The 26,921-nt window shown below is 36.9% G+C and overlaps 1 protein-coding gene across 2 annotated transcripts; it reads right to left on the reverse strand.

Annotated features, from left to right (window-relative positions):
• Positions 1–45: 45 nt before the first annotated feature.
• ING3 (inhibitor of growth family member 3) lies at positions 46–26,921 on the reverse strand. Of its 2 annotated transcripts, none has more exons than XM_025929442.2 (12): positions 26,763–26,921; positions 26,444–26,515; positions 23,676–23,776; positions 21,322–21,387; positions 10,652–10,748; positions 8,661–8,732; positions 7,661–7,741; positions 7,226–7,383; positions 6,454–6,647; positions 4,486–4,678; positions 1,912–1,950; positions 46–363 (listed from the first exon to the last, which is right to left on the reverse strand). In XM_025929442.2, the coding sequence occupies exons 1-12, from the start codon at positions 26,788–26,790 to the stop codon at positions 247–249; spliced, it is 1,218 nt and encodes a 405-aa protein (XP_025785227.1). In that variant the 5' UTR covers positions 26,791–26,921; the 3' UTR covers positions 46–246. The 2 variants fall into 2 exon arrangements, with proteins under 2 accessions (XP_025785227.1, XP_025785226.1); XM_025929441.2 differs by having other exon boundaries at positions 7,661–7,780.

The raw sequence follows: 26,921 nt of genomic DNA on the forward strand, positions 1-26,921 counted from the left end.
ACTGAAAGAATCCAAGGCTAACTGGAATAATATTCGTAGCACACCAGGAGTGCATAAATAATTTACTTACATTATTAAAATACAACCCATAAAATTCAAGTTCAAGATCTTACAGGATTGTCTATGTAAATCCTTGAAGTGGTTGCCTGGAAATGCATTGTTTCTCTTTTCTCTTTTCTTCTGTTTTAAAGTCCCATATAAAACATTTAGTTGAAGTTTTTCCTTGCTCACATGAAATGACCACCCTTATTTGTGCCGACTGCCTCTCCTCTTCATAGCGGCGGTGCACTGAGGACAGTACCACTTTCCTTTTGGAGCTTCTGTCAACCCAACGCACCCATAATGGAACCACTCTATAGGGCACTGGAAGGCAAAATTGCAGAGAAATCGTTCAGACCTCTAAAGATTACAGAATACGCTGAAATACGCCCACTAGACTGCGTATTATTAGATTCATGGAAACGGAACTTTTAGATCAAGGAGCCGATTTACAGATCATTGAATCCAACTGGTTAAGTTTCAGAGACGAGGAAATGGAGACACAGAAAAAGCATGCATCTTTGTTAACTCGGAGGTTCATATAATCCCTTTTCATAATCCCAAGTAACAAACGAACAAAAATTCACTAATTCTCGTTAAACTGGAGGATACCAACTTTCAAGGGCAAGAAGTAAGATGGGTCACAAAAAAGGCAAATATATTTTACGGATTTTATTTAATATTCAGCATTATTCACTGCTTTATAAAGTAGAATAAGCTGGTTGCAATGCAAAACATGAAGGGATACCCTGGATTTCCTCTCTGGGTAGATCTATGCCTAGACATGCAGAGGAGAAGTATTCTACTCTGCAGCACATTAAGCACTTGCACACGGGCACAGGAGATCTGAGCACTCGAAGGGCACGCCTGGGAGTGAGAGGGATCAGAGAGTACAACGGGGCGGTCATGGAAATGCATCATCTTCACTAAGTGCCCCAGGACTTTACAACGCCGTTCTTGAAATGATCGGGCAATACTGTTCTACAATAATCACAAACAGCCCACAAGTGATTCTAAAGAGGGAAGGAGGACAGTCTGTCTCCATCTATGTGAACATGCTGTTGGGGTGACCCTGTCATGTCAGGAAAGTACAAACTTTAATGCACACCAAGCCAACCCTGTTCAATCTTCAGATTGTGTAAACTGTTGATTAACCTCAGGATTCTGACATTATGGATTAGTACTTCTTTAGAATTCAGGGTTCCGTTACCCCTCTGCAGGAAAAGATAAATGGAGGGGGACTGGAAGTTTGAGACAGTAAGGAGGGAATAAAATTACTAGAAGAAATATTCTCAGCATCCAATAAAAACAGATCTCTAACCAGAATTAAGCTTCCTAAAAAAGACATAGGAATTCTTTTCTTTCAAACCTCTTTTACTTTTTATACCAGAAGTGGCTCTTATCAGCTGACAGCTGCAGAGTACAACAGGAAGTACTATACTGACAGGAGGAAAATATCTTCACATCACAGCCTCAACATTTCCACCCCAACCCCTGGCCGCGGGCTTCCTGACAAAATGCACTGTCTTAAAATTCTAGTTCTTCACCGTAATAGGTGAACTGGATTCTAGTAAACACTGTATTATTTAGCAAAGGGGGTGGAGAGTGTTTCTAATTTTCATACAATGTAACACTTTTTGAGAATTATAATCTGCACATGAAACCATAAAACTAGCTTTAAAAAAACTTACATTGGGAACACATTAAGGGACATTACCTGTTTTGCAGAGAAATATTCTAGCATTAATCTGTAATTAACATAACTGCAAACCTGTGTTCTTAAACTCAGTGATACAGTAAATAAGAAAAATAGTCAAGTAATAATAATTTGTTATTTTTTTCATTCCCAAACAGAAAAAATTTAATACTTACATCTTGGTTATCACAGCCCACCATCTCACCATAGGATACCTAGTTCAAATAAAAGTAAATATTTTTTATTATGACTTATGACAAGCATCTAAATCCAAATTAATGGTTTATGATACTGTTAGGAAATAGATGGAAATATACCATATACTCAATTGCACTAAAAAATAGAGTATATAACTTTTTTAATAAAGATTTTATATAATTTAGAGCTTTTTACTAAAAGATTTTGGGGGGCAGAGGGACAGAGAGAAATACACAGAAATTATGTGCTCTTGGAACGTATGAAAGAACCTCGACAGACTATCTTTGTGTGTGCTTTCTTTTACAAAGAGTTTACATTTCTTTCTTGGTTACTTACTTACTTAAGGTTTTTACTTTTCCTTGGGTCATTAGGTCATTTATATTTTTGCAGTCAATGGTCGAAACTTCTAAACTTATTATAAATTTACTATCTGCCCTTTCTCATTTTTCTTTTTGCTGTTCATCACCAGCACTTTATAATATAATTTCCTAATTCTTGAATTAACTTATGTTCTTAATGGACCAAAACATTTTTTCAGACAGGGTTATAACTAGAGGGTATACTGATTCTCTGCACTAGTGAGAGTATCTGTATATGGTTGTACGCACATGAATGACTTCTCTGGGTAACAATTTTGGGGGGGCACCCAGATTTTTCCCTTAGAGCTCTACAGATATATTGCATCAACTTAACTAGTTTCCAGTGTTACAGATAGGCAATCTAGGGTGAATCTGATTTTGTTCTTTTGTAGGTAAGCTACTTTAACTGACAGGATTTTTACACAATTTTCTTTGTTTAATCACTGATATTAAAAAATGTTTGGGGTGCCTGGGTGACTCAGTCAGGTAAGAGTCTGACTCTTGATTTTGGCTCAGGTCATGATCTCATGGTTTCGTGAGTTCAAGCCCCACATCAGGCTCTGCACTGACAGTGTGGAGCCTGCTTGGGATTCTGTCTCCTTCTCTCTCTGCCCCTCCCCTACTTGTGCTGTCTCTGTCTCTCTCAAAATTAATAAATAAACTTAAAAAAAAAGTTTGTCAGGTGACAGTACAAAAACTAACAAACTCTTTAATGGCAAATTCTCAAAAATTAGATTGCCAACTCACACCATTAAACACAATAAATTGTAGATAGATTAAAGATTTAAATGTGAAGAAACTAAAGTATATCAAGAGCTAGACAAAGCCATTTGCAAATAAGAAAAAATAAAAGACACATTTATAAGGGGAAAAAAAGCAAAAAGGCCTCCTAAGCATATAACCCATGGCTGACTTCATAAAGACTGAGTCATTACTCCATAAAATTGGAATTTCAAAACTAAAAAAATAAATACATAAAAATAAAAAAAATAAAAAAAATAAACCGCAAAGCATTCTTAATGTACAAGACAAAAATGATAGAAAAATCGGCCAATACCATTAAGAGTCAATTCATAAAAGAAGAAATAAAAATGGCCAAAAAGGGTCCAATTTTACTACTAACGTAAATTGAAATGATTGTGATATAAAACTATCAAATTGGTACATGGTTTTCAAGACAGAATAATATCCAGTGTTGGACCGGGTTAAGGAAACAGGCACGCTCACCAATTTTTGGTAATGAATTCCAGAAGATAATTTGGTAGTCTATAACAAATATTTTAACTTAACTTTATTTCTAAAAGATTATCTTAGAAATACATGTATAAAATGGGTAACATTTAAAAAATGTCTACCATAACATTATTTGTAACTTCAAAAGAATTCAAGCCACTAAAAGACATATAGCTAACCATTGGTTTAAAAAGTTACACACAGCCTAACAGATAACTGTGAGAAGATTAAAAAAATTACTTAAAAATGATGCTCAGTACATATGACTTAGTGAAAAAGTGTTACATAAAGAATATACTGTGACTCCAACTGGTCAAATTCACACACATATATACACATACACACAAACATATACATGCACATGTGTATCTGCACATCTGTGTGTACATATGTGTATGAGACTGAATGTTTGTGCCTCTCCCCTAAATTCTTGTGTTGTATCCCTTCCCCTCAACTGTATTTGGAGATAGGGTCTGTGAGGCAATGAAGGTGAAAATGAGCCATATGCGTGGAATCTTAATCCAGTAGGGCTGGTGCCCTTATAGAAGAGGAAGAGACACCAGTGCTCTCTTTACCATGTGAGGCTACAACACGAAGGTGGCCCTTGGCAAGCGAGGAAAAGAGCCCTCACCAGGAATGGAATCGGTCAGCACTTTGACACTAGCCCAGCCCCCAGAACTGTGAGAAGATAGGGTTCTGCTGTTTAAACCGCCCCGTCTGTGGTATTTTGTCACGGCAGCCTGAGCAGACTAAGACAACATGCTTGTGGGGTGTATGGCAGTGATAAATCAAAATGTCTAATTACAGGCTGTATCCGGGGGCTGAGATTATGGGTGACTTACACATTCTATTACATTCCTTACACAAGAAAGCAAAAGTGTTTTAACTGGGGGAAAAAAAGAGCACTTAAAAAATTGAAATAGCTCCCTTTCTTCTATTTGATTCAGATTATGCTTTTACCTGATTACAAATGCAGTATCGTGGTTCATTTGGGTCATAAGTCCAATCAACCTGACTGTTTGAATCGGATTCTGGTACCACTGTTGTCTGTTGAGACATCTCTTGGACGACGGCTGATGAAGAAGAACACGATGACAGAGAGGAGGAGGAGGAGGAGGAGGAGGACTGCTGATTTGAAGACTTGTTGTTGTTTCTGAAAGAACAGTATCAGATCTATTTGCTCAGCATCCAAAAGAAATTACGTGAGAGTAACTCCTAAGTGAGTGGTATGACATGAAATAACATCAAATGTATAAATTAACATTTAACGTAAAGTTAAACTAACCTGATAAACATATTTGAAAGCATAATTGTTGATAGCAACAAAGAGCAATTATCTTTCATAACCGTTTTCTTTTTTTTTTATATTTTTTTGTTTTCTGGAGAATAAAGATATTAAAAAAACTCAGCATATCTTGGTTTTTAAAATAATTTTTTAATCAGTTACTACGTAGCATTGACTTAAATTATAGGTAATAGTTTTAAGAATTAATATTAGTTATGGCTACCTTAGAGACATTCTTTGTATTTTTTTTTTAATTTTTTTTTTTTTAACGTTTATTTATTTTTGAGACAGAGAGAGATAGAGCATGAACGGGGGAGGGGCAGAGAGAGAGGGAGACACAGAATCGGAAACAGGCTCCAGGCTCTGAGCTGTCAGCACAGAGCCCAACGCGGGGCTCAAACTCACGGACCGTGAGATCATGACCTGAGCCGAAGCTGGCCGCTTAACCGACTGAGCCACCCAGGCGCCCCATTCTTTGTATTTTTAAGCCAAGTGAATACTCTTCATCAAAATATAAAATACAAATACACATCCCAAAAAGTGTCCTTCTTAATGCCCATCACCTGTTTAACCGCCCCCCTTCCTCCCCTCCAGCAATCCCGTTTGCTCTCACTTATTGGGATGAGCACTGGGTGGCATATGTAAGAGATGAATCACTGGGTTCCACTCCTGAAGCCAGACTGCACTGTATGTTAACTAACTTGAATTTAAATAAAAAAATATATATACAAATACACAAAAGCATTTGATGAAAATGATCATGACCATCTGTCAATATGTGAATACTTACCTGTGTTAGATAGGAAACAGAGTGTTAAAATTCACAAGCAATTTACTATTATTTATATGCTAAAATTAAATTTTAAAAATAGGGAAATCTATCATGGGCAGTTATAATAAATTTGGGTCACTAAGATGAATTATTTTTTAGGATATCTAGCACTTTTGTGTTGATTTTACATTGATCATTCTTTTAGAGATTTACCCACAGAAAATAGAATACATTTAAAAATAAATTATGATGCAATTACTAGGTAACCTATTCTTCTGGCCTACCATTCAGAACTTCCATGATGGCAGAACACCTACCAAACGCAGACACCTGGGACAGGTGGCGCCGAATGCTGTTAAGTTTTCATATTTAAAATTCAGACAATCTTCCTTAGAGTCTCATACACTCAATCTAGAGATATTTTCATAATTTCAGTTTTGGGGGCATAAGACCAAGAATGAAGGAAGATAATTTACTTTTAATAAAAGTGAATAATTTTATTCAAAAAAACTCCCAGGATAAAATTTGTGTCTTATGCATTAATTTACATTGAAACACATGATAAAATAAGGGATCATAGATGAAAAAAGTTCCATAAAATGGTTTATCCTAGGGAACGAAAGAAAGTAAACAGAAGTCATTTATACCCAATGTAAGACTTTAGAAAGATTAAAGACACTTAACGTCTTCTAAAGACTTTACTCCTCCAAAGTAGGGCAGTGTGGATGAAAATGTCATGTCTCCCTGCTTCCCTAAAGGTCACCCTGATCCTTTATATGCTACCTGTGTTTAATATACGGAAGCCCAGCTGGGTACCAAGTAGCCTGCATACTTAGTAAAGGCATGGGGCTACTGTAATGATCAAACTTACTTGCTCTTTCTCCCGCTCCGTGAGTCGGCTGCTGATGAACCGGCGTTCTGTGTTAATGTAGTCATGAGTGCTGAAGATGATGAATAGCCAGCTGTTTCTCTGGGCATTGAAAATTCTTTTCCCAGCTGAAAGTCATTATTCTTAAACGCTTCATAACTGGCTTTTAGACTTGATGTTCTTCGTCCCTCTTTCATCTTAAATAGACATTCATGGAGAATATTAATAAACATAAGTATGCAGACTTTCTTTTTCAGTCCTACTAGTTATAATATTATGTTGGTTATCCAGTATTATTTTGTTTAAGCCATTATTTTCATCACTGTAATTTAAGCTACTTTATGTAAAGATTTAAAATCAGTTTTTACACAGTTAGGAGGTGACTATAGAGTGGGCAACTTAATTTGGAATATATTAATTTGGCAATCTAAGTCCTGAGGCTATTGAAGAAACCCCGAAACCAGCAGAGAGAACAGAGTGCTCTCCTAGCAGGTGCTGTGGCTCACTGTCAAGACTATGCACATCATGAGCAATTACTGGGTGAAGGGCTCTGCATGAGATTGCACGAAACTATTTTTCACTTTTCATTATCAATCAGGTAAATTAATGCATATTCATTTCATTAAATATTCATATCAGATACCGTAAGACCATGATTTAAAAATGGAACTACACAACGTAAAAAAACTCTTTCTGTTCACATCTAGTTGTTTCTATTCAAGTTTGCCAATGATTCAGACAAAATGTACCTATTTCCAAACCTCTTCCTTTTTACCTGAGCTGTGGCTTGAACGGCTTGAGCTGCGGCCATGGTAATTGCCCCTGCACCAGTTCCTGAAGATAATGAGCCAATGTTATAGGATGCCAGAGGTTGGGAGGAATTCACGTTGTAAGCATTGTTGGAAGAGGCTGTAGAATTGTTATTTCGACACCCTATGTAGAATTAAAGAAGAAATAAGAATGGTTGGAGAGAACATAATGTTAGTGAGCTTAAAATACATTATTTCCCAGTACAGATATAATCGTTAAATTTAACATTTTCACGCCACTATAAAATTTTCATGTTCCATTTTTCCTTTTTCTTCTTTTCCCACATGTGGACTTTAACCAAGTAAAAAATCTGTAAGCTTCGTTAATCCCGAACGCTTTAATTTCCCCTTATTTTAACAGAAACAAAAAGCAAAATTCATATTTAAGATAATAAACTTACCTAGTGTATTTTCCTTAGATGCATCTGATGTAAGGGTAGATAGAAGAGCTTCAGATTTAAACTTCTTTTCAGGAATATGATCTGTTGTTGTATGGTGAGAAGTCAGATTATATTTCCTTTCTGAATATAAAGAAAGAATCTGTGTGTTTTTAAACTTTAAAGAACTATGGACAAGGCATAATACTTCCATCCAGTTATAAACAAGTACAGCTATGTTCTGAGTCCTTCACAGAATACACAACAGTCTGTTTTCTTAGAGGACAGGATAAGAAGAACTCTCTGTGTCACCTATTTCATTAAGAGTAGACTTCTCACAAACAAAAAAAAAAAAAAGAGGAGACTTCTCACACAAATCACAAAAAAACCCACAAAACTTCAGTAGCAAAGTACTGCAGATAACCCACGATTCACCATGGTTTCACATATAACATGAGAGGAACTTTGTTTTCAAAACTCTACAATTTTGAACAGTTTTCAGTCAACCCTTCTTTCATTCAAATTGATCTGTCACAAAATGCACTGATACAGTCTTCTAGCAAGCTAACATCCAACCAAGCATTCATTTACTCACTAGCCCACCAATCATTTGAGACCTTCTTATATGCCAAAGTAGGCTAAGCACTGGACAAGCAAGGATGAAAAACAAAACAAAACAACAAAAACAAAGAGCCTACCATCAAGTAGTTATCACTTGCCTTGGGTTTTAACACTCTCTAGAGAGAGTCAGGTGTCTGCATATGGAAGTATATACTGCTATTAATACCATACATTTGTCCTCCAAGTATTCCAGGAAAAGCAAACTCTCTACTCCCAAATCAAATATACTTTTTTCCCAAATGAAGAAGGTAAGTTCACCAGGAACTATAATGAAAAAATAGATCTCACAAAAGAAAAGGAAGGGAATTTTTCCCCCCCTCAATTGATGGCATAGAGCCAGTTAAAAAGAATATACAGGTAATATAATAAGTTTTTAATTTTAGCTGCCCTAAACCAAACTTACTTTCCACTGGAGTATGTGAATGAGCATGGTGATTGTTCACTGGCTGTGAGGGAGTATCTAATTCCAAAGATCCTAAAAAAAAGGCACAGAGATACAACTCCATTAAATGTCAACACAAAAATTTACAGGTCAATCAACTAAAGGCACTATGTACCCTTACCCAGCAAAGGACTGGCAAGTTCTATGCATACGCCTGTATCATTTTAGTTAAGCACATTAGAGAATCACCACTTCCAGTTTCACCCTGAGCCAATTTCATCCTCCCTCTAAACAATACATAATCCACTTCTTAATATTCACCTTAAGTACAAAACAGCTCAAGGCATGCTAATGTCTAATTGGGGAATTCAGGACAGTGGGTACCACATAAGTGGATGAATGGATATCACAAGTCCATTACCGATAAGATCTGAAAAACTCAAACTAATTATCCTGGATTGAAGAAGACCTTTCAACGGGAGATCCTACAGTATTAGGTGATGGGGCATTAGTACATGAAAGAAAATTCTTTGATCATTAAAATGACACATGATAGTAAAGACTTCCTGAAAGAAGTTAGGCACAGAATCTCTACTGCCAAGCATTAACATGCTTTTAAAGAAATATTCTGGGTTTATCTTGATCCCTTGAGATGAAATTATGGCAGGGCACAGGGTGGAGCAGATTTTAGAACTTGATCTGGTTTAGTTCCATATGTCTGTGTCCTTACAGAGGATGCATAATTAACCTTCCTGCAGTACTGAACAGGCATGAATTACTGTTATTCACAGCTACTGTCAGCATTTCAAACAAAAATTAGAGCAGTTATATTTTATTTTGTCTCAAAATACAATTCTCAAATAGGATTTCCTTGGAATAAAAGTATCAGAAATAAATCAGACGATCATCTAAAGTGACAGATCTACTTTTGAATACAAAAATGCACTACGGATACCAAGATGGATTCATGATTGGTTGTTTCCCTGTTCTAGGGAGCATGTGTATGAAAGAGAGAGAGAGAGAGAGTGTGTGTGTGTGTGTGTGTGTGTATAATATATATACATACATACATGTATACATACATACATATATAAACACATCACCTAATACCATAAATAAATTTTTCATCAGTGTGTAGAAATAGGTACATGTTCTTGCTGTTGAAATGAACCAAGAAAAAAAAAAGTAATAAACAGGTAAATTATAGCAGGAGATCAAGTCAAACCTTGCAAAGATATATTAAAATGGCTTCTTATGAATAAGAAAAAGTTTAAGAAGGACTTACTTGAGAAAGAGAGGAAGTGTTTTGGAACTAATTAAAATCTTTCTTACTGAGGGAAAAAACCTTAAGGCAGTTCTTAGGAAGAAAAAAGAAAAATTTTCCTCAAAGTTAAAGTGTATCCAATAGGCAGGGCAAAGTCAATACATTTAAAGACAGATGGTTAACCTGTATCTAGATGGTTCTATTTCTTTAAATCTTTGGTCTTACCCCTCAACTTACTAATATATATATGCATATTAAAAAATGGAATGACTGGGGCGCCTGGGTGACGCAGTCGGTTAAGCGTCCGACTTCAGCCAGGTCGCGATCTCGCGGTCCGTGAGTTCGAGCCCCGCGTCGGGCTCTGGGCTGATGGCTCAGAGCCTGGAGCCTGTTTCCGATTCTGTGTCTCCCTCTCTCTCTGCCCCTCGCCCGTTCATGCTCTGTCTCTCTCTGTCCCAAAAATAAATAAACGTTGAAAAAAAAAAATTTTATAAAAAAAAAATTAAAAAAAAAAAATGGAATGACTTAATATGTGATTTTAATAAAGAGAGAGTGTATGATATCCTGTATCCTCTCTCTCAGCATCCATAACCCAAATGTTCTAACTGCTAGAGTCCACGCCTGTCCGACCCAGGTGCCACCATCCACAGAAGCACGGGATCTGAGAAGTCCCCGTGGGATAAGTGTCTCCTTAGTGATTCGCACATGGACTGTCCGACATTGATGGAAAACTGTAAATTTTACTTACGCCTCTCTAATATTTCTGTAATTCCAGCATTATCAGCTTCCAGCTCCATCTTAAACTTAGCCAGTTCCTGATCCAGCTTTCTCAAGTGTCGATCTACCTGTTTCAAAGAAGATCAAAGATAACCACCAAAATTTGGGACACTATTAAAGTGTCAGTTTAATGAGGAAAACTGAACCTTTTTTCTTTTAGTGAATCCGCTTAGTATCCTTGAGCAAGTCAATCAACCTACACCTCAGCTTTTTAATCTATGAAATGAGGGTGCTAGACAAAATAATCTCTCAAGTCTCCCTTAATAATGTGAAGTTTTAAGAAACTAAAATCACAATTTGTTAGAAAACATTCAGAAGAGGTGGGATATGAAACTAAAGCAAAACTGGTATTTGGGACTTGAGGGGAGAGGAAGTGCAGGAGGGTTGGTAACTTTTTATAGTACCCCCTGGGATTACTTTCACCCTAATCTCCTACTTATAATAAGGTCATCCACACTGCCATCCTATAATAACTGTTATTTAGAATGAAGAATGAAAGATCCTTGTCTATAAACAAAGACGCTCCTATATTCTATACATACATTTCTCGAAGGCAGAAAATTAAACCATTATACTTGTAAACATTGATGTAAAGGGTTGAAACAAAGGGAGTTTTTAGCCAGAAAACTCTATTCCCCAAAGAGCCTGGTTAAAATGGTTTTATTGTTATACTACTGTCCTTGTTAAGGTAGCAAATTTTTTCATTCACCTAGAGATCTTTTGACTGATTTCAGAAAACTATATGATACCTCCAACTAGCAGCAAGTCTTAATTTCTTAAGGTTAATATTAAAAATTTTTTCAGGGGCGCCTGGGTGGCGCAGTCAGTTAAGCGTCCGACTTCAGCCAGGTCACGATCTCGCGGTCCGTGAGTTCGGGCCCCGCGTCAGGCTCTGGGCTGATGGCTCAGAGCCTGGAGCCTGTTTCCGATTCTGTGTCTCCCTCTCTCTCTGCCCCTCCCCCATTCATGCTCTATCTCTCTCTGTCCCAAAAATAAATAAACGTTGAAAAAAAAAAATTTTTTTTTCAATACTTTTTCAAATTTACTACTTTGAAGTGAAACAAAGAAAACACAAATTTTCTGAAAAATGCTGTTATATTCTTGACAACACCTTTTTTCAAACTCCAGATTCCCAATGGATCATTGTTAAATAATTTAAGAGTGACTTTCTGACAAGTATCAAGAGGTCTATGATACATCATGAGGGCAAACAAATTAAATAAGAATGAAGTAACGTGTACCTAAAATGAAGGAGATGGGGAGAAAAGTAGCAAAAGATAATTTGTTTGTGTCAGACGCCACATAACGTGCTTGGTGCATCAGATGCTCTTCTGTCTTTTCTAGCCCTTGCTCTGATCTTCTGACATAGGTTTTTACTGTCTCCATTTCATAAGTGAAGAAACTAAGACTTAGAGGGTTTAAGTAAGATAGCCAAAGGCAACAGTTAATGCCTTATGGAAAAGGAACTTAACTCTGATCTATTTGTAATAAATTGTACTTCACCATCTATACCTAACATTGCCCTCTGAACTTCTGTATGCAGCACCCAACTGTTTATTAACTCAGAATAAGAGAATTCAAATAGAAAAATAAGAATATCTCCTTATTATTTATATTTTGTATATTAGCAGCACCCATTGGGGTATTGGTTAGTGACTTTTCAATATTTTAAAACCCAGTCTTTCCCTCCATCTTCACACACAAGTCATTTTTCAGAGCCTGGTAGAGACTGTCCTCGCAATATTTAAAATCCTATAGAGTCTCATATTACAGACAGTTGCTCCTATTCAAAGAACATGCAGGTAATTGAGCATTCTTTAATGGAACCTCCCATCCAATAAGAATGTGTGAACACAGACCTCAGTTATTCAAAAATACATCTTACATTGTCAAAATGTAATCTTAAGGGAAGTAAGAAAAAATACTCATATTTAAATTCCAAGAACACTCAATGCAATGAAAATACTCCACCAACTTTATTAACTACAATCATACTACTAATAAATACTGCATTCCTATTATGTGCTTAGTTAGCACTGGGTTAAATGGCAGACACATGAAAAATGAGAGAGAATCCCTGCCTTCATAGGAATTACAATTTAGCTGACAAATCAAGATTTCTGTAAGACGTTTAACATAATAATGTTTTAAAATATATATCTCCTAGATGTAGCAAATAAGCAAAGGCTGGAAAAGGATCAGTAGAAATACATTAAAAAAAAATATATATATATATATATATATAAAACACTGGGCTGTGGTAGACATAAAGGAGGTATAAATGAGTTAGAGGGTGAAGAATGTATCATCTTTGAAGGGATGGAAAGAATGAATAGACACAGAAAGACAAAGGATTCTAAGAAAAAAAATAAAAAGTAAAGAACAGTGTGGCCTGTAACAGGTATGTACAGTATAGACAGGTAGAATATTAGAATCTTGGCTGGGAGGATGGCGCCAGAGTGAGATGGCGACGCCATGGACCCTCCCCTAACTCCTTCCACCCCTGCATCTAATAACTGTTTCGATGCATTAAAGATAGTACTGATAAGGGTTATTATACATGAGAACATGGAAAATGATGGAATTTTCCAGTACTAGCAGCTCAGAAAAAGCAGCAGAATCCCACGATTTCATAATTCTAAAAACCAAATACATAATTAAAATAAACAAACACAGAAAAGCCTAAACCACATTGTAGTAGGCAGGCAGCTTTGGAAGATAACTTCCAATCATTCCTACCACCTGAAAGGTAAAAAAAGATTATGAACAGATGAATATTATAAGCAATCAGTAGGCAATGAGAATTAATTTGTCTCAGATTCACCGCTGATGTACTAAATCGAATTAAAGTTAGAAAGTTGGCCACAGATTTAACTTAAGCTATAAAGCACCAGAGTACTTAAATGGTATTAAACAGCCACAGAAAGAACACCGAACTTGACTGAAAGCTGTGGACTGCATGTCCTCTACCCTCACGATTCTGCATGGGTAGAGCACCTGTTCTGGCAGATCACCATAATGGCCCCATAGGTATCAGGCAAAGCAAGAACCTAAATTACCCCACTCCGCCACACACATCTGACCTCATAAGATTGATTTATAGTAGTAAAGAGGGTCCTACGCCAACTGAGAGACATTTTCCATTAACCACAGCTTTCTAACACAAGGCTGACCATGGAGTCTAATTATTTGATTTGCTCCCCATTTAATGTCAATAAATAACAGCAGCAAAATCTTCCTTACTCTATAGCCCCAAATCATATCTGATAACCCCAAATGTAATTCCTTTAATTTTAAATCAATTACCTTTTTTCTGACTTCTTGAGAGCCAAAGGAAATTCTGTCAACATTATTTGTTAACATATTGATGATCACAAAGATATTTAAGTCACACTTGGCCCCTCTGCATGAAACAAAAAAATTCTCATACTTGAACATTTTTGCATAGAACTGTAATCATTTATTCTTTCTCTTTTGACTCCCAGTTTTCCAATATTCAAACTTTAAGATGTGTCACTGATGGACCCAAACTGAACGAAATACAGCATTTTAAAAAGTTTCTGCGTGATTTATGGCTTCTAATACCATGCCATTCTAAAATTTAAATGTCTAGCTTGCCCTTTTAGAAAGAGCACAAGTTAGTATATAAAGTTCTAAGTTGAAATTCATGACAATGAGAGATAAATTTCTAACTGTGAAAAGACCTGGTAACAGTGAATAAAGAGGGTAAATTGGAGAAGAAAAAGGAGTCGTGATGGCAAATTATTTCTCTGACAAGTCATGAAAATGATTCTCCACATCTCTGAATTTTATTTAAAATAGGTGAAAATTTGACCCATCTTTAGGCTGAATCAAATATTTGAGGCCTAAGCACATAAACTACATCTAATCTTCCTTAAAGACAATGAGGATAGGAGACAAATCAAAAGGTCAAACTTACACAATATATTTCCTTAATTAGAGTATCAGATGAAGAATTCTCAAATTTATAGGTAAAATGTAGACCTGAAATATAATCATCTCAGGAACAGGCCAGGATATAAAAAAGAAGCAAGTTCAAGGGTACCGAGCAATGTTAAGAGACTGCTAAAATCATTCAAGCATTAACTAAAAGCTCAAATTCTATCAGAGTGTACACAAATCAACTTTATTAGGTATTGTAATGTAATACAGCCTTATGACAGTGACATCTGACTGAGAAACACAAATAAGTGTTTAATGACTATGAGCATCAGGATTCTAGAAGGAATTTATTTTAATAGGACAGCTTTTTGTTGTTGTTCATTTCACGAAGACTACTGAAATGAATTTTCAGTTTGTTCTACAGAACCTCTAATTCCACCAATCTCTTCATTTGTGGATATTTATGCAGTCTCGTTTCTTTTCTTAATAAATGAAAGTAACATTATAGAGCTACTTCTAGGTATTAAAAGTTTACTACTGACTTTAAAAGTAAATAAAGTATCTCAAAAATTAATAATACAATCAAATACCATGCTATATAAAACACTGAGGGGCAAATCAAATACAATTATATACTAAATTATTGTACATTAAAATCTGTAAATATACGCTTACTTGAAATTACCACAATAACACAATGTTTAAGCAAAGGCATGCAGACAATCTCCTCTAAGGTATACCTCACTCCTGTTTAAGGTGGCCTCCTGCTGCTTTCAGAAGAAAAAACACACAGCTTGCATTGGCTTACAGGAGGACCTTGCCTGTGGTGGCTCCTGCCTGCCTCCTCTGAATACCTTTCTTACATACACCAACTACACTGGCCTCTTTCTGATTGGACCGGCCAAGCCCTTTTCCCCCTCAGACTTGACGCGTGGTACATCATCTACATCATCTGCCCGAAATGTGCTTTCTGAAGCTCCCTTCCCATGGCTGGCTCCTTCTCGTTTTCCAAGTACTACCTCAAATGTCACCTACTAAGACTACACTCATCCTGGTGACATTCTTAACAGCCTCCCCTAGTAATTCATTCTTCATCCCTCTTTCCACAATGTTTATTTCCTTCACAGCACTTACCAAAATCTAATCTTTATTTGATACTATGCCTATATTCATTGCTTGTCTGTCATTACTGCCCACTATACCAATGACTGCTCATAGCTGGAGCTCTACAAATATTTGCTGAATGAATCAAAGTTACTCTCTCCCACTATGCAGAAGTGTATAAATAGAGGTACCTCTGTTTACTGGATAAATGATCTATGAATGAAAATTGCTGTAAGTTTACATTTATACTGTGCCCTATCCACTCACCTTTGAAGTATTTAGCTCCCTAAGCTCTCAAGTGTTAAATGTTATAGGAATTTAATTCCTCTTTCCTTTTTTTTTTTCCCCTCTTTCCTATTTATAAAGACTTTCACCTGGATACTTACTGTTGATATTTTGGGGAATATAACCAATTTAAGATAGTAAATTCATTTAATAACTTCCCTATGAACAAGGCAATAATTCCCTTACGTTCAACTGCAATTACCTGCAAAAGTACACTTACCCTCAAGTGTAAAGTGCTCAAATTCCACACGCCACTCTGGCAAAGTGGTGCAGCAACACGGAGCACAAGTATTCCAAGGAGGCTATTGTTTTTTAACATTTTATAATGACTTATTTGTGATAAGTGATACTCATTTTTTCATTTACATTAATAATATCAGATTACCAAATAAATTTTCCTCTTACACAAATTTCATTTTAAAATTTACTTAGTAAATAGATGTACAGATGATATGAACACTCTAAAAGCCTGGAGGGTAGGATGCGAATATTAAGGTCTGGGAAACACTGGATTAGATCACCTCCGAAGTCTTTGTCCTTGTGCTCACCATTCAACGAATCTGTTGTGCCAGGCTCTGAGGGTAGAGAATGACTACAAACCTTATGTACCCTCAAGGGCCCTGGCTAGGAGATCTAATATTTTTTATTTTACAAAAATAATATTGTCATAATTTTCAATTGTCAAGGCCTAATAGTGTTTAATAAACGTTTTCATACTTTAAAAGGAATCTCTTTAAAAGCAAAGGTACTGAAAATAGTCAAAAATTATTAATGTACAACTATAAAGTGAAAGGTATTTAAATAAAACATGTACCTCATAATAAGTTTTTTATATTTTTAAAAAAATGCCCCTTTTGCTGAAGGCATATCTATAAATCCTGTTTTAGAACTTTCAAAATGAGCTTATGTATCAGAGATAGAAATCTATCTAAACTGAAGACACTAAAAAAATTGAGAGCAATTTAAAGAGAGGGATGCCAAAAAGATGTGAGCAAAGACATAGATCATGAGATTGAATGTGTGGTCTGCTAAACGATTCTATAAAGGAAACTAAACTCACTTGAATTATATTACTTTCATTTCTCTTGGTTTAAAGCCATACTTTGACAAGAGGTGGCTATTTGCCTACCCATGTTTGGCACAGCAGCCTGTGTTTGTCCGTCAAAACCAAGCCAAACTTAGCATATACTAAAATGTGACTCTGTTACCTTCTGAGAAAATGTCACTCAACTGCCATATCTGATGCAACAAACTGAACACCACTAAACTCTAGCCACTAAACTCATAACGTGGGAGTCACGTTAGTGCCTTTTCGTCTCCATTAAATAATTTAGGCGATCTTGTTCAACAAATGTTTACTGAGAAATAACTACGCTAGAGTCTGAAAACACTAAAAGATTTTTTAAAGACATAGTTCTTGACATTTATAGTAGGGAAGACACACATACAAGTAAAAGGTAAATAAATAATTATTTAATTAAAGTAATAATAAAACCATGGGAATAACAATATTTAGAGGTCAGTATGATTCTGTTGAGGGTAAGGTAAGGCCCAAACTGCTAATTACCTACTCAATAGCCTCCTTCCTTACTGATAGAACCCCAATTATACTCCAAGGGTCGCAATGTACCCTGTTAAGCAACATTTCTCAGCCTCCCTTGCAGCTAGAAGGAGTCAAGAAGATAAGCAGGAATCAGTAGGTAAAATTTCCAGGCTCCTTTAAAGGAGCTGACTGAATTGCAAAATACGCCCTTTTGAGTAACCCCCACAGCAATTCTTCTACCTGTCCAGAAAAGAGGAGGAACAGATCAGAAGCAGCCTGGGACAACAAAGATGTTGGGGTTGCCACACAGCCCCTGGCCTGCCTCCTCCAACAGTTATTTTACACGAGAGGAAAATAAATCTTTTGTTTAAATCACTCTTGTTGTGGGGTGCCTGGGTGGCTCAGTCAGTTGAGCGTCCGACTTCGGCTCAGGTCATGATCTCACGGTTCATGAGTTTGGGCCCCGCATCAGGCTCTGTGCTGCCCTCTCAGAGCCTGGAGCCTGCTTCGGATTCTGTGTCTCCCTCTCTCTCTGCTCCTCCCCCACACGCGCCCTCTCTCTGCCTCTCAAAAATAAAGAAAACTAATTAAAAAAAAATGTGTTTTAATCACTCTTGTTGACTTTCCTAAGTGGTCAAATCTCGTCTCCTAGATACAAATGACACAGATATCAATATTAAGGCGATTTTAATAAAGAGACTGCATGTGGAGGATTATGAAAGATGGAGAAAGTTTCCTAAGCAAAGACGGAAGGAAAAGCATGCCAGTCATTTGCTGTTGTTAAAGTTCTTGAATGACGGCAGGCTGTAGAATTGGAGAGGAAGGGGTAATGAGAGATGCTTAGAAAATAAAAACGAACACGACATAGTGATCAGCTAAATGTGGGGAGGCCAGGGACGAGGAGGAGGCTAGGATAACTTTCGGTATTCCAATGTGAATAACTGGAAGATCAGTGGTTCTTCTGAGAGAAGTTGAAGGGGAGACTAAGAGTTAAGATTGAATACACTGAGCTCCAGGGCCTGGAATTCTCAGGTAAGATGAATAGGCTCAGAAGAGAAGTCTGAGCTTGGGGAATCATTCATGTATAATTGCTAAAACTAAGAGAACACACAGAAAATTAATGGAGAGATTTCTCAACTTGGGTTGTGTGTGGGGCAGGGGATAAAACTGGCATTTGAGAGATCAGTTCTTCACCATGTGTCATTTGGTCTTTCTGGCCTCTGGAGTTGGGCAGAAGAAGGGAAGAGAGTTACCTCTACGTGAGAACTACTTGAATACAGTAAGAAAGAATGCAGGTCGAGGACAGAGTCCTGAGGAACAGCAACCGTTATGAGTGGCACCCATGGAGACTGAGGAAGGTCAGAAAAATGGAAGGATGATAATAGACAATTAAGTCTCGAAGAAGAATGGATTTTTATATTAGAGATGTCACAATAGCCTGAAACAGCAATTTAATATGGAGTGCTAAAATAGGAAGGAAGCAAAAGGGGGAGAGGAAAAGAAAAGTCACAAAAAGAAAAGGCAGAAGGAGGACAGAGAAAGGAAGGGGAGAGGAAGGAAAGAAAGAAGAAAAGACAAGACAAAAGGCAGTTCTGGAAATACTGGGAGACTGGAGGAAAACCAGGTGCAACTTGGCAGAGCTGAAAGGGAAACAGTGGCTCCAAGAAAGTGCACAATTCCAGTTTGAGGAATAAGATGGAGTGAATCTTTAAAGAAGTGAGCGCCTACTATCTGCCCAGCTAACAGCATTTATATACATATGTGCAAATCTATCTGTAAGGCACAAATTAAGACTGCTATTTTACAGATCAGGAAACCAAGGTTCTGGGATTAAATACTTTTTCCAAAGTCCCACTGTCAGTGAAGTGGCTGAACTCACGTCTGTATGGATCCATTATGGGCACTTGCTTTTTATTACATTTTGTTCAGTTTATCACATCACCTTCAATTACCTCACTCCCTACCCTAAATAATCTATCCCCCTCAAAGAATTTACTAGGTTTTATTCTCATTCTTTGTTTATCCATTATCTCTGAGTGAAATGCTTTCCCCTCAATACCACACCTAATCCAGGCCCCTCAGCCTCTGAATAAATTCTGTTCAACACTCATCTCATAACCTCTAAGAAATTAACAATAACTCTACTGTGAGTTAGTTCAGCCCTTTATCAGATATTTATCTTTAACTGCATTAATCTTTATTTGTTACACTGTTTCTATACAGGCTCTTCGCTTTAGTTTGTGGACACATCTTCCCAACTAGTTTACCAACACCTTGAGGACACAAGCCATTTATAGTATTTACTTTTTACTCCTTCGTTATAACTCCAGGTAAAACTCCATTATACGAAGCACAAGAGTAAACAGTGCGGTTCATAAATAATATATAAATACATACACAGAAAAACACACATATTTAAAAAGAACATATTTATATTATACATATTTTTCTAAGTGTATGAAGTATTTTTTAAACATACAGAAAGTACTAAAATAACAAAATATAACCCAAGAATACAGCCAAAGATCTATATGATTTAAAAAGAAGGTAGTCTCTAAATAAAGACTGACACGTATAATCATTAAATATGAGGACGATGTTACCAAACAACTTCCTCTTGGATTCAAATATAAATGTCTTTTTCTATGTCTATATATATATAATTCAAGACCAAAACAATTAAGAACCTTTTTTTTTTCAATTCCACAGTAAATCAAGCTACCATTTGTTCTACCTTTCTTTAGGCAGTATATCTTTCATGAAATTATTTTCAGAATTATTTTCAGAACTGTATGAACAAAAGAGCCTAGGTGATTTACACCAGTAAAACTTTCTACTATATGAGAACAACAAAACATTTTCTATAGCTTCACAGGACAAATGTCTGCTAGTTTTGCATAAACATTTACAATGTGCACCATGTGTGGTATGTACCTTTTATCTTGTGCTTGCTCACCAACAACATTGACGTTTACATATACTTGTTCAGTAATAAGATGGCATCCAGGTAAGATTACAAAAATACGATGTGAAATCTATATGCTAAAGGAGACCATAAGTGACCACTTATTTCTTTTTAGCTTTAATTTGCTTTGAGGCAGAACCAGAAATGAGTATTTCCTAAAGGATGTATTTTAGAAGCTGCTTAACATAAAAGAGAGCACCATAATTATACCAGTTTGAGAAATACTGCTTCTGTCTTCTTAGTGATTTCAATCTTTCACAAGTGCTGCTACTGCAAAAAAGAACCTTTTTTTAAAGTTTAATTGAGTGTTTCCCATTTCTGCCACCTGAGCCAGTCGTTGAGTGCTATCTATTGACATCACTTAATAGATAGTTGAGTACTATCTGTTAACACTGACTTCAAATGATTCTCTTCTTCATTTAATCAGGCTACCAAAAAGTCTTGTCAGCACAGTAGTCTTACATGTATTTTACCACGGAAACAATCTCAAGAGGATTTACAGGGAAGTAAATACACTACCTTAAAATAAGGATTAGTAAAATAAATTTAAACATCAATTCTTGTTGAAAAAAAAAAAAAAACAAGTTTAACATCGGATAAAACCTTATAGCAAAGTAAATTCGGCTAAAATGTAAGGTTCTAGACCTGTTAACTAAAACTGCAGACTCTCTTTTCTGCAAAGAAACAAAAAATGGACACTAAAACCTCAAATTAAATGGGATCAAGAAAACAATACCTCAAATTTAGTCTGCTCTTCCTATTAACATTCAAGCCAATGAAACTTAAAGCATAATCCATAATGTAAATACTATAGCACAGCATTCACATTAATTTTACTTACCAGGTCATATATCTGGTTTGCCAACTGTACCTTCTCATCTGCATCTTCCAAAGCTTTATAGTAATCCTGAATAAAAACATTTTCATTTTAAGAAAAAATTAATAACTTAAAAATATGTGCAGTTAGGACATAAAACTGCATTTTCATTATCATACCCTGTATTCAATGTCAGTCAACCTACATTAGCAATAAAAACCCAGTTAAGGATAGGATGGGGATGGGGTAGGATTAGAAATTTTATACAATGGTCAAGAATCAAAGGAAGATGTTAAGCATTCCTAAAAAAGATATAAGTAAAATTAAATACTATTCCAAGTCTAGCCTCTAAACTAGTAAAAGTTATGTGAACTAATGAATACTCTTTTTCTTTCAAAGAAAACGTTACAATTTATCTAATTTATACTCTCCATTTTTAAATTTTTTTAATAAAAGTATAAATATTGAAAATATTCTGACCTGCATGTCTCTATTTTCCAATTGTTCTGGAACTCTCAGGGTTTTTTTTGTTTGTTTTTAATCTGAGAGAGACAGTGAGAGCGCAAGAGTGGGGGAGAAGGGCAGAGGAAGAAAGAGAGACAATCTTAAGCAGCTCAGTGAGGAGCCTGACAAGGGGCTCGATCCCACGACCCTGGGATAATGACCTGAACAGAAATAGAGAATAGGACACTTAACCAACTGAGCCACCCAGGTGTCTCAGAACTCTCTTAAGCTAAGTATTAATTCCTACAATTCATACAATGTCAATCTATACTTTCGATTTCTCCTCATTTTATAAAGCAAATCATTTAAAAACATAGAAACCATGGACTTTTAGACTTTTAAAGGTATATCCAAGCTGCAGTGCACCAAAAACTTAATAGGTTAAAGGAATAATAACTGACTTGGTGTTGCCCATTTGACCCTTGAACATGGCGGGGGTTGGGATGCCAACCCCCCTGCAGTTGAAAATCCACATAGAACTTCTGACTCCCCAAAAGCTTACCTACTAACAGTCAACTGTTGACTGGAAGCATTTACTGATAACAGAAACAGGAGATTAATGCATGTTTTGCACAAGCATTATATTATTCTGTATTCTTACAATAAAGTAAACTAGAGGAAAAAATGTTATTCAGAATATACTTTTACGGTACTGTTCTGTATTTGTCAAAAAAAAAAAAAAATCCAGGTATAAAGTGGACCCATTGATACAAACCCATGTTGTTCAAGGGTCAACTGTATATGTGATGTCTGTACTCATACACACCTGGGTCTCCAGGTATCCTCCCAGTCAGGACCAATTGTTACAGATTCTAATTTTTTTTCTCCTGACAGAAATAATCTTCCTCCCATGTGGCAAAATAAATAACACAATACACGAAATTTGTAGCTTTCAAATTTCTTTCTCAGTTGATCTTTGATCAATTCTATGAAGGATGGGGATGAAGGAGCCATTATTATTAGAGATATTAAAGAACCTGTCCAATGTCACACAGCTAAACGGAGGTCACGACAAAATGTGGGTCTTTTATGTAGTTCTTCCAATGTATCCCAAATACACTAGGTCATACATTTAAAGCAAAGCTTGGGAGGAGATCTGATACTCATTCTAATCTGGAAGAGACCTGAGAGTACTATAAAGTTAACAAAAACTCAAGGAATTCTGTATTTCTAGGCCCAATTCATACAGAGTTTTAAATAAAAGATTTTTTTAAGGATCTTCTCAACTCTTAAAATTCTGTTCTTTTGTGATTCCACCAACTCAGGTACCTAGCAATGTGTAAAATATGCTTCACGGTGTGCTATTTTTCATACCAGTTTGGGGCCAAAATTAGAAGACAGTATTTTCATCTCTAAACACAAGGTAACTTTAATTACCTGTAAACAGAATAAAACAAATTAAAAGAAAAAAACTGTACTTTTTATGATTCTGTAACTCTCTAAAAAAAGTTGCTAATTTTTATTGCCAAAAAGTTATTAAAAATTCCTACACCTAGGGGTGCCTGGGTGGCTCAGTCGGTTAAAGCATCTGACTTCGGCTCGGGTCATAATCTCGCAGTCCGTGAGTTGGAGCCCCGTGTCGGGCTCTGTGCTGACAGCTCAGAGCCTGGAGCCTGCTTCGGATTCTGTGTCTCCCTCTCTCTCTGCCCCTCCCCTGCTCATGCTCTGTCTCTTTCTGTCCCAAAAATAAATAAAAAAATTAAAAAAAAAAATCCATACACCTAAAGCTCTAAACCACAACAAAATATTTAAATTTTAAAGAGCCACTGGTAACTTTCCCTCATTCTGAGATCCAGAAAACTATTTCATTTTAAAATATCTTTCTCAGAGAGTCCCAGTATTTACTGATAAATCATCCAGAGTGTTGAACATACTTTTTTGATGGATGCCATTTGTTCTTCTCTCCACTCCGGTTTATTTTTCTTTGCATTCATAAAGAATTCACTGACTCTTTGTTCTAGTTGATCCATTGCATCTATGACATAATAAAAACATTTCATATTTAGATGACCAAATTCATATACTGAATATACATGCTTTGATTTGGGGAAAGAAAAAAATATCTGACAACATACACTCTTTCACTTGGCCAATAACTTAAATATGTCATGCTTTGATTATGTAAATGCTTTACTTTAGAAAAAAATAACAATTTTCTCTACTCACAATTTATTTTTGTTATTTCAAAAATTTTCCAGTCATCAAAGGAGTCGACTACATAGGTAAGTTCAATAGTACAGCCTTTGGATCAAAAGCTAATGGCATTAAATCAGCCAAATGTGCCAAAACACAATTTCTCATCGAAAGTACCACTAGAGGGGTGCTGGGTGGGTCAGTTGGTTAACTGTCTGTCTTTGCCTCAGGTCACAACCTCACAGGTTTTTGGGTTCGAGCCTTGCATCAGGCTCAGTGAGACAGCTCAGAGCCTAGAGCCTGTTTCAGGTTCTGTGTCTCCCTCTCTCTGCCCCTCTCCTGCCAGCACTCTCTCTCTCTCTCTCTCTCTCAAAAATAAACAAACATTAAAAAATTTTTTTAAAAAGCACCAGTAGATAATCCTCCCATTTCTTTCTTTCTTTTTAAGTTTATTTATTTTGAGAGAGAGCAAGTGTGTTGGGGGGGGGGAAGGGCAGAGAAAGAGAGAGAGAGCGAGAGAGAGAGAGAGAGAGAGAATGAGAGTCTCAAGCAGGCCCCACACTGTCAGTGCAGAGCCCGACCAAAGTGGGGCTCGAACTCACAAACTGTGAGATCATAACCTGAGCCGAAACCAAGAGTTGGAGGCTTAACCAACTGAGCCCCCCAGGCACCCCTACATTTCTTTTAATAAGAAAAAGTAATAAAAAGATTTTAAACTCTCACTATATGCATTAAGCCCCCGATTGTCTCACATCATGACTGAAATAGAGGGTACAATCATTTATTCACTTCATACACTATATTATTTATTCTAGACGTTTTTCTCTAAGCCTATGCCAAGAATGGTCATCTCATTCCATGTCTGCTAAAAAAGGAAAAGTTAAAAAAAAAAAAAAAAAGGGAGGGGTGGAATCTGTTGCTATGTAAGTTGAGGAAAACCTTTTGGAGATTTTCAGGGCATAATAGGTTTTTAAAGATTCTAAGAAGTCTTGCAGTTAATTTTTTAAAAGAATTTTCCTTTGTCTAAGCATTTTCTAACTTCAAGTTAAAATGAATTTTGTGAGCAAGTCAAAGAAATACACAATTCAGACTTCTACACTACAATCCACCAAATAAAAGAAAGCTTCCATATCTTATCACCTTGTATTAAGTGCGGCCACATGAAACTGACAAGAGGCTGAGAAAAGTATATTCATGAACAATGGTGCGGAAGGTGGAGAGGGGCAGAGAGACAAGCGAGGAAAAGTACAGGTCCTTAGCTACCTCAAGGAATGGTTGGTTCTCTGATCTCTTTCCACAATACCCCTTTTCTCCCAATCATATCCCAAAACCCAGGTCTTCCTTCACCTCTACTTTTAAAAAAACAAAAAAACATGGGCAGCATGAGAAACATTTCATGTGTATAGCCTAAATATCACTGGAATAAACGGGATCAAGAAACCTATTTTTTGAGGATACACCCCATGAAGGCCAGCCGGCCATTATTATCACTTATACAATTTAATTAAGGAATAGCTGAATTTCTCCAAAGCGGGAGAAACATCCAGCTATAAAGGTACACCTAATTATATACTTTAATTAAGTAACATATAATTCATTTCGCATTCTTAATTTGTAATATAGTATGTCTACAAGATAGTTAGAACAGCTATATTATACGCATTTCATAAAAGGGGAAAGTTCATGAGGTTCATTCAGAGCATGGTGGACATAAATTTGTACTTAAGTGTAATGTTGCTCTAAGTATTTACCTTATCTCCAAAGACACTGATTCTTTACTTTCTTTGAATTGTAAACCCTTTTTTAGAAACTCCACAGAAAAAAAAAAATGATCATATAAACCACATACTGCTCTGTGAAAGAACAAGGTTAATTTTGGGAAAAAGTAACCAGACTACCAAGCTACCACTGATAGAAAAAAAGTCAAAATTTTTATTACAGCAGATAAGAAGCTTTACAGTAAAATCTTATTTCCCTCACTTTGAGAAAATATCATCCTGTTGACAATTGAGAATGTATCCTATAATGTGTAACTTTCCAAAATTTGACATTCCAAGTTCACCAGGGTCACTAAAGAACCACATTATCACCTATGCTTCTGTTTTCCGCTCTTGAAAATTTTTGAATAGAACTTTAACAAAAGTATAAATGCTGAAATCTATGTTCCATACATAAGGGCTCAAGTCAAAATCTTCTCAACATTTACACCGATGTGCATTAAAACAGGTATCTACGTCCTCACTGAAGGTACAGAAGCTTTTATTGCAGAGTCTCGAATTCGAGAAGAAACAGATACACGTGCCCTAATGCCTCCTTCTCTTGTAAAAGCAAGGAGAAAAGTAGCGTGGAAAGCAAGAGGCAAGATTAGGCACTGCCTTTTCTTTTTCACAACTCCTTATCCACTAGCCAGTGAGCCGGAGGAGAGTCAAATAGCGGAGGCGATGAAGTCGATGGCAGGGAAGTCTGGACTGAACGCGCGCGGCGAAGAAGGGCAAACGCGCCGACTTACTCTGCACCTGCAGGTCCATCTCGCGCATCTCAGTGAAGCGGTCCCGCAGGTCCATTGGAAGCTGTTCAATCACTGTCAAAGGGAGAGTCCGTCAGAGGGGCGGGGCCAACGGCGAAAGTACGCGCTTACGTCAGTGCGTGCGTGCGTGCGTGCGGGGGGGGTCGAAGGAGCCGGCAGCCCACAGCGAGGCTGCCAGTTACCGTGAGAAAGAAACATCCCCCGCCTCCCCCTCCCTCCCGCCATCCCGCCTCCCCGTCCACTCGCGCTCTTGCCCGCCCGCAGGTCCCACAGACGGCCCCTGCCAGCGCCGCCCACTCACTTTCCAGATAGTCCTCTAGGTACAACATCGCGGCCCTTAGAGCTGGGGGAACGAGGGGGTCCAGGGGTTTATTTGTGTCACTCGCTGTCGCCGGAGTTTTGTCCCTTCCAATATGGCGCCTCCGCTAGCAGCACCCGCTCAGCTTCGGCGGAAAAAAAA

This window comes from Puma concolor, chromosome A2, assembly GCF_028749965.1.
Source record: "Puma concolor isolate L17-30 chromosome A2, mPumCon1.1.hap2, whole genome shotgun sequence".
Lineage (NCBI taxonomy): Eukaryota > Metazoa > Chordata > Mammalia > Carnivora > Felidae > Puma > Puma concolor.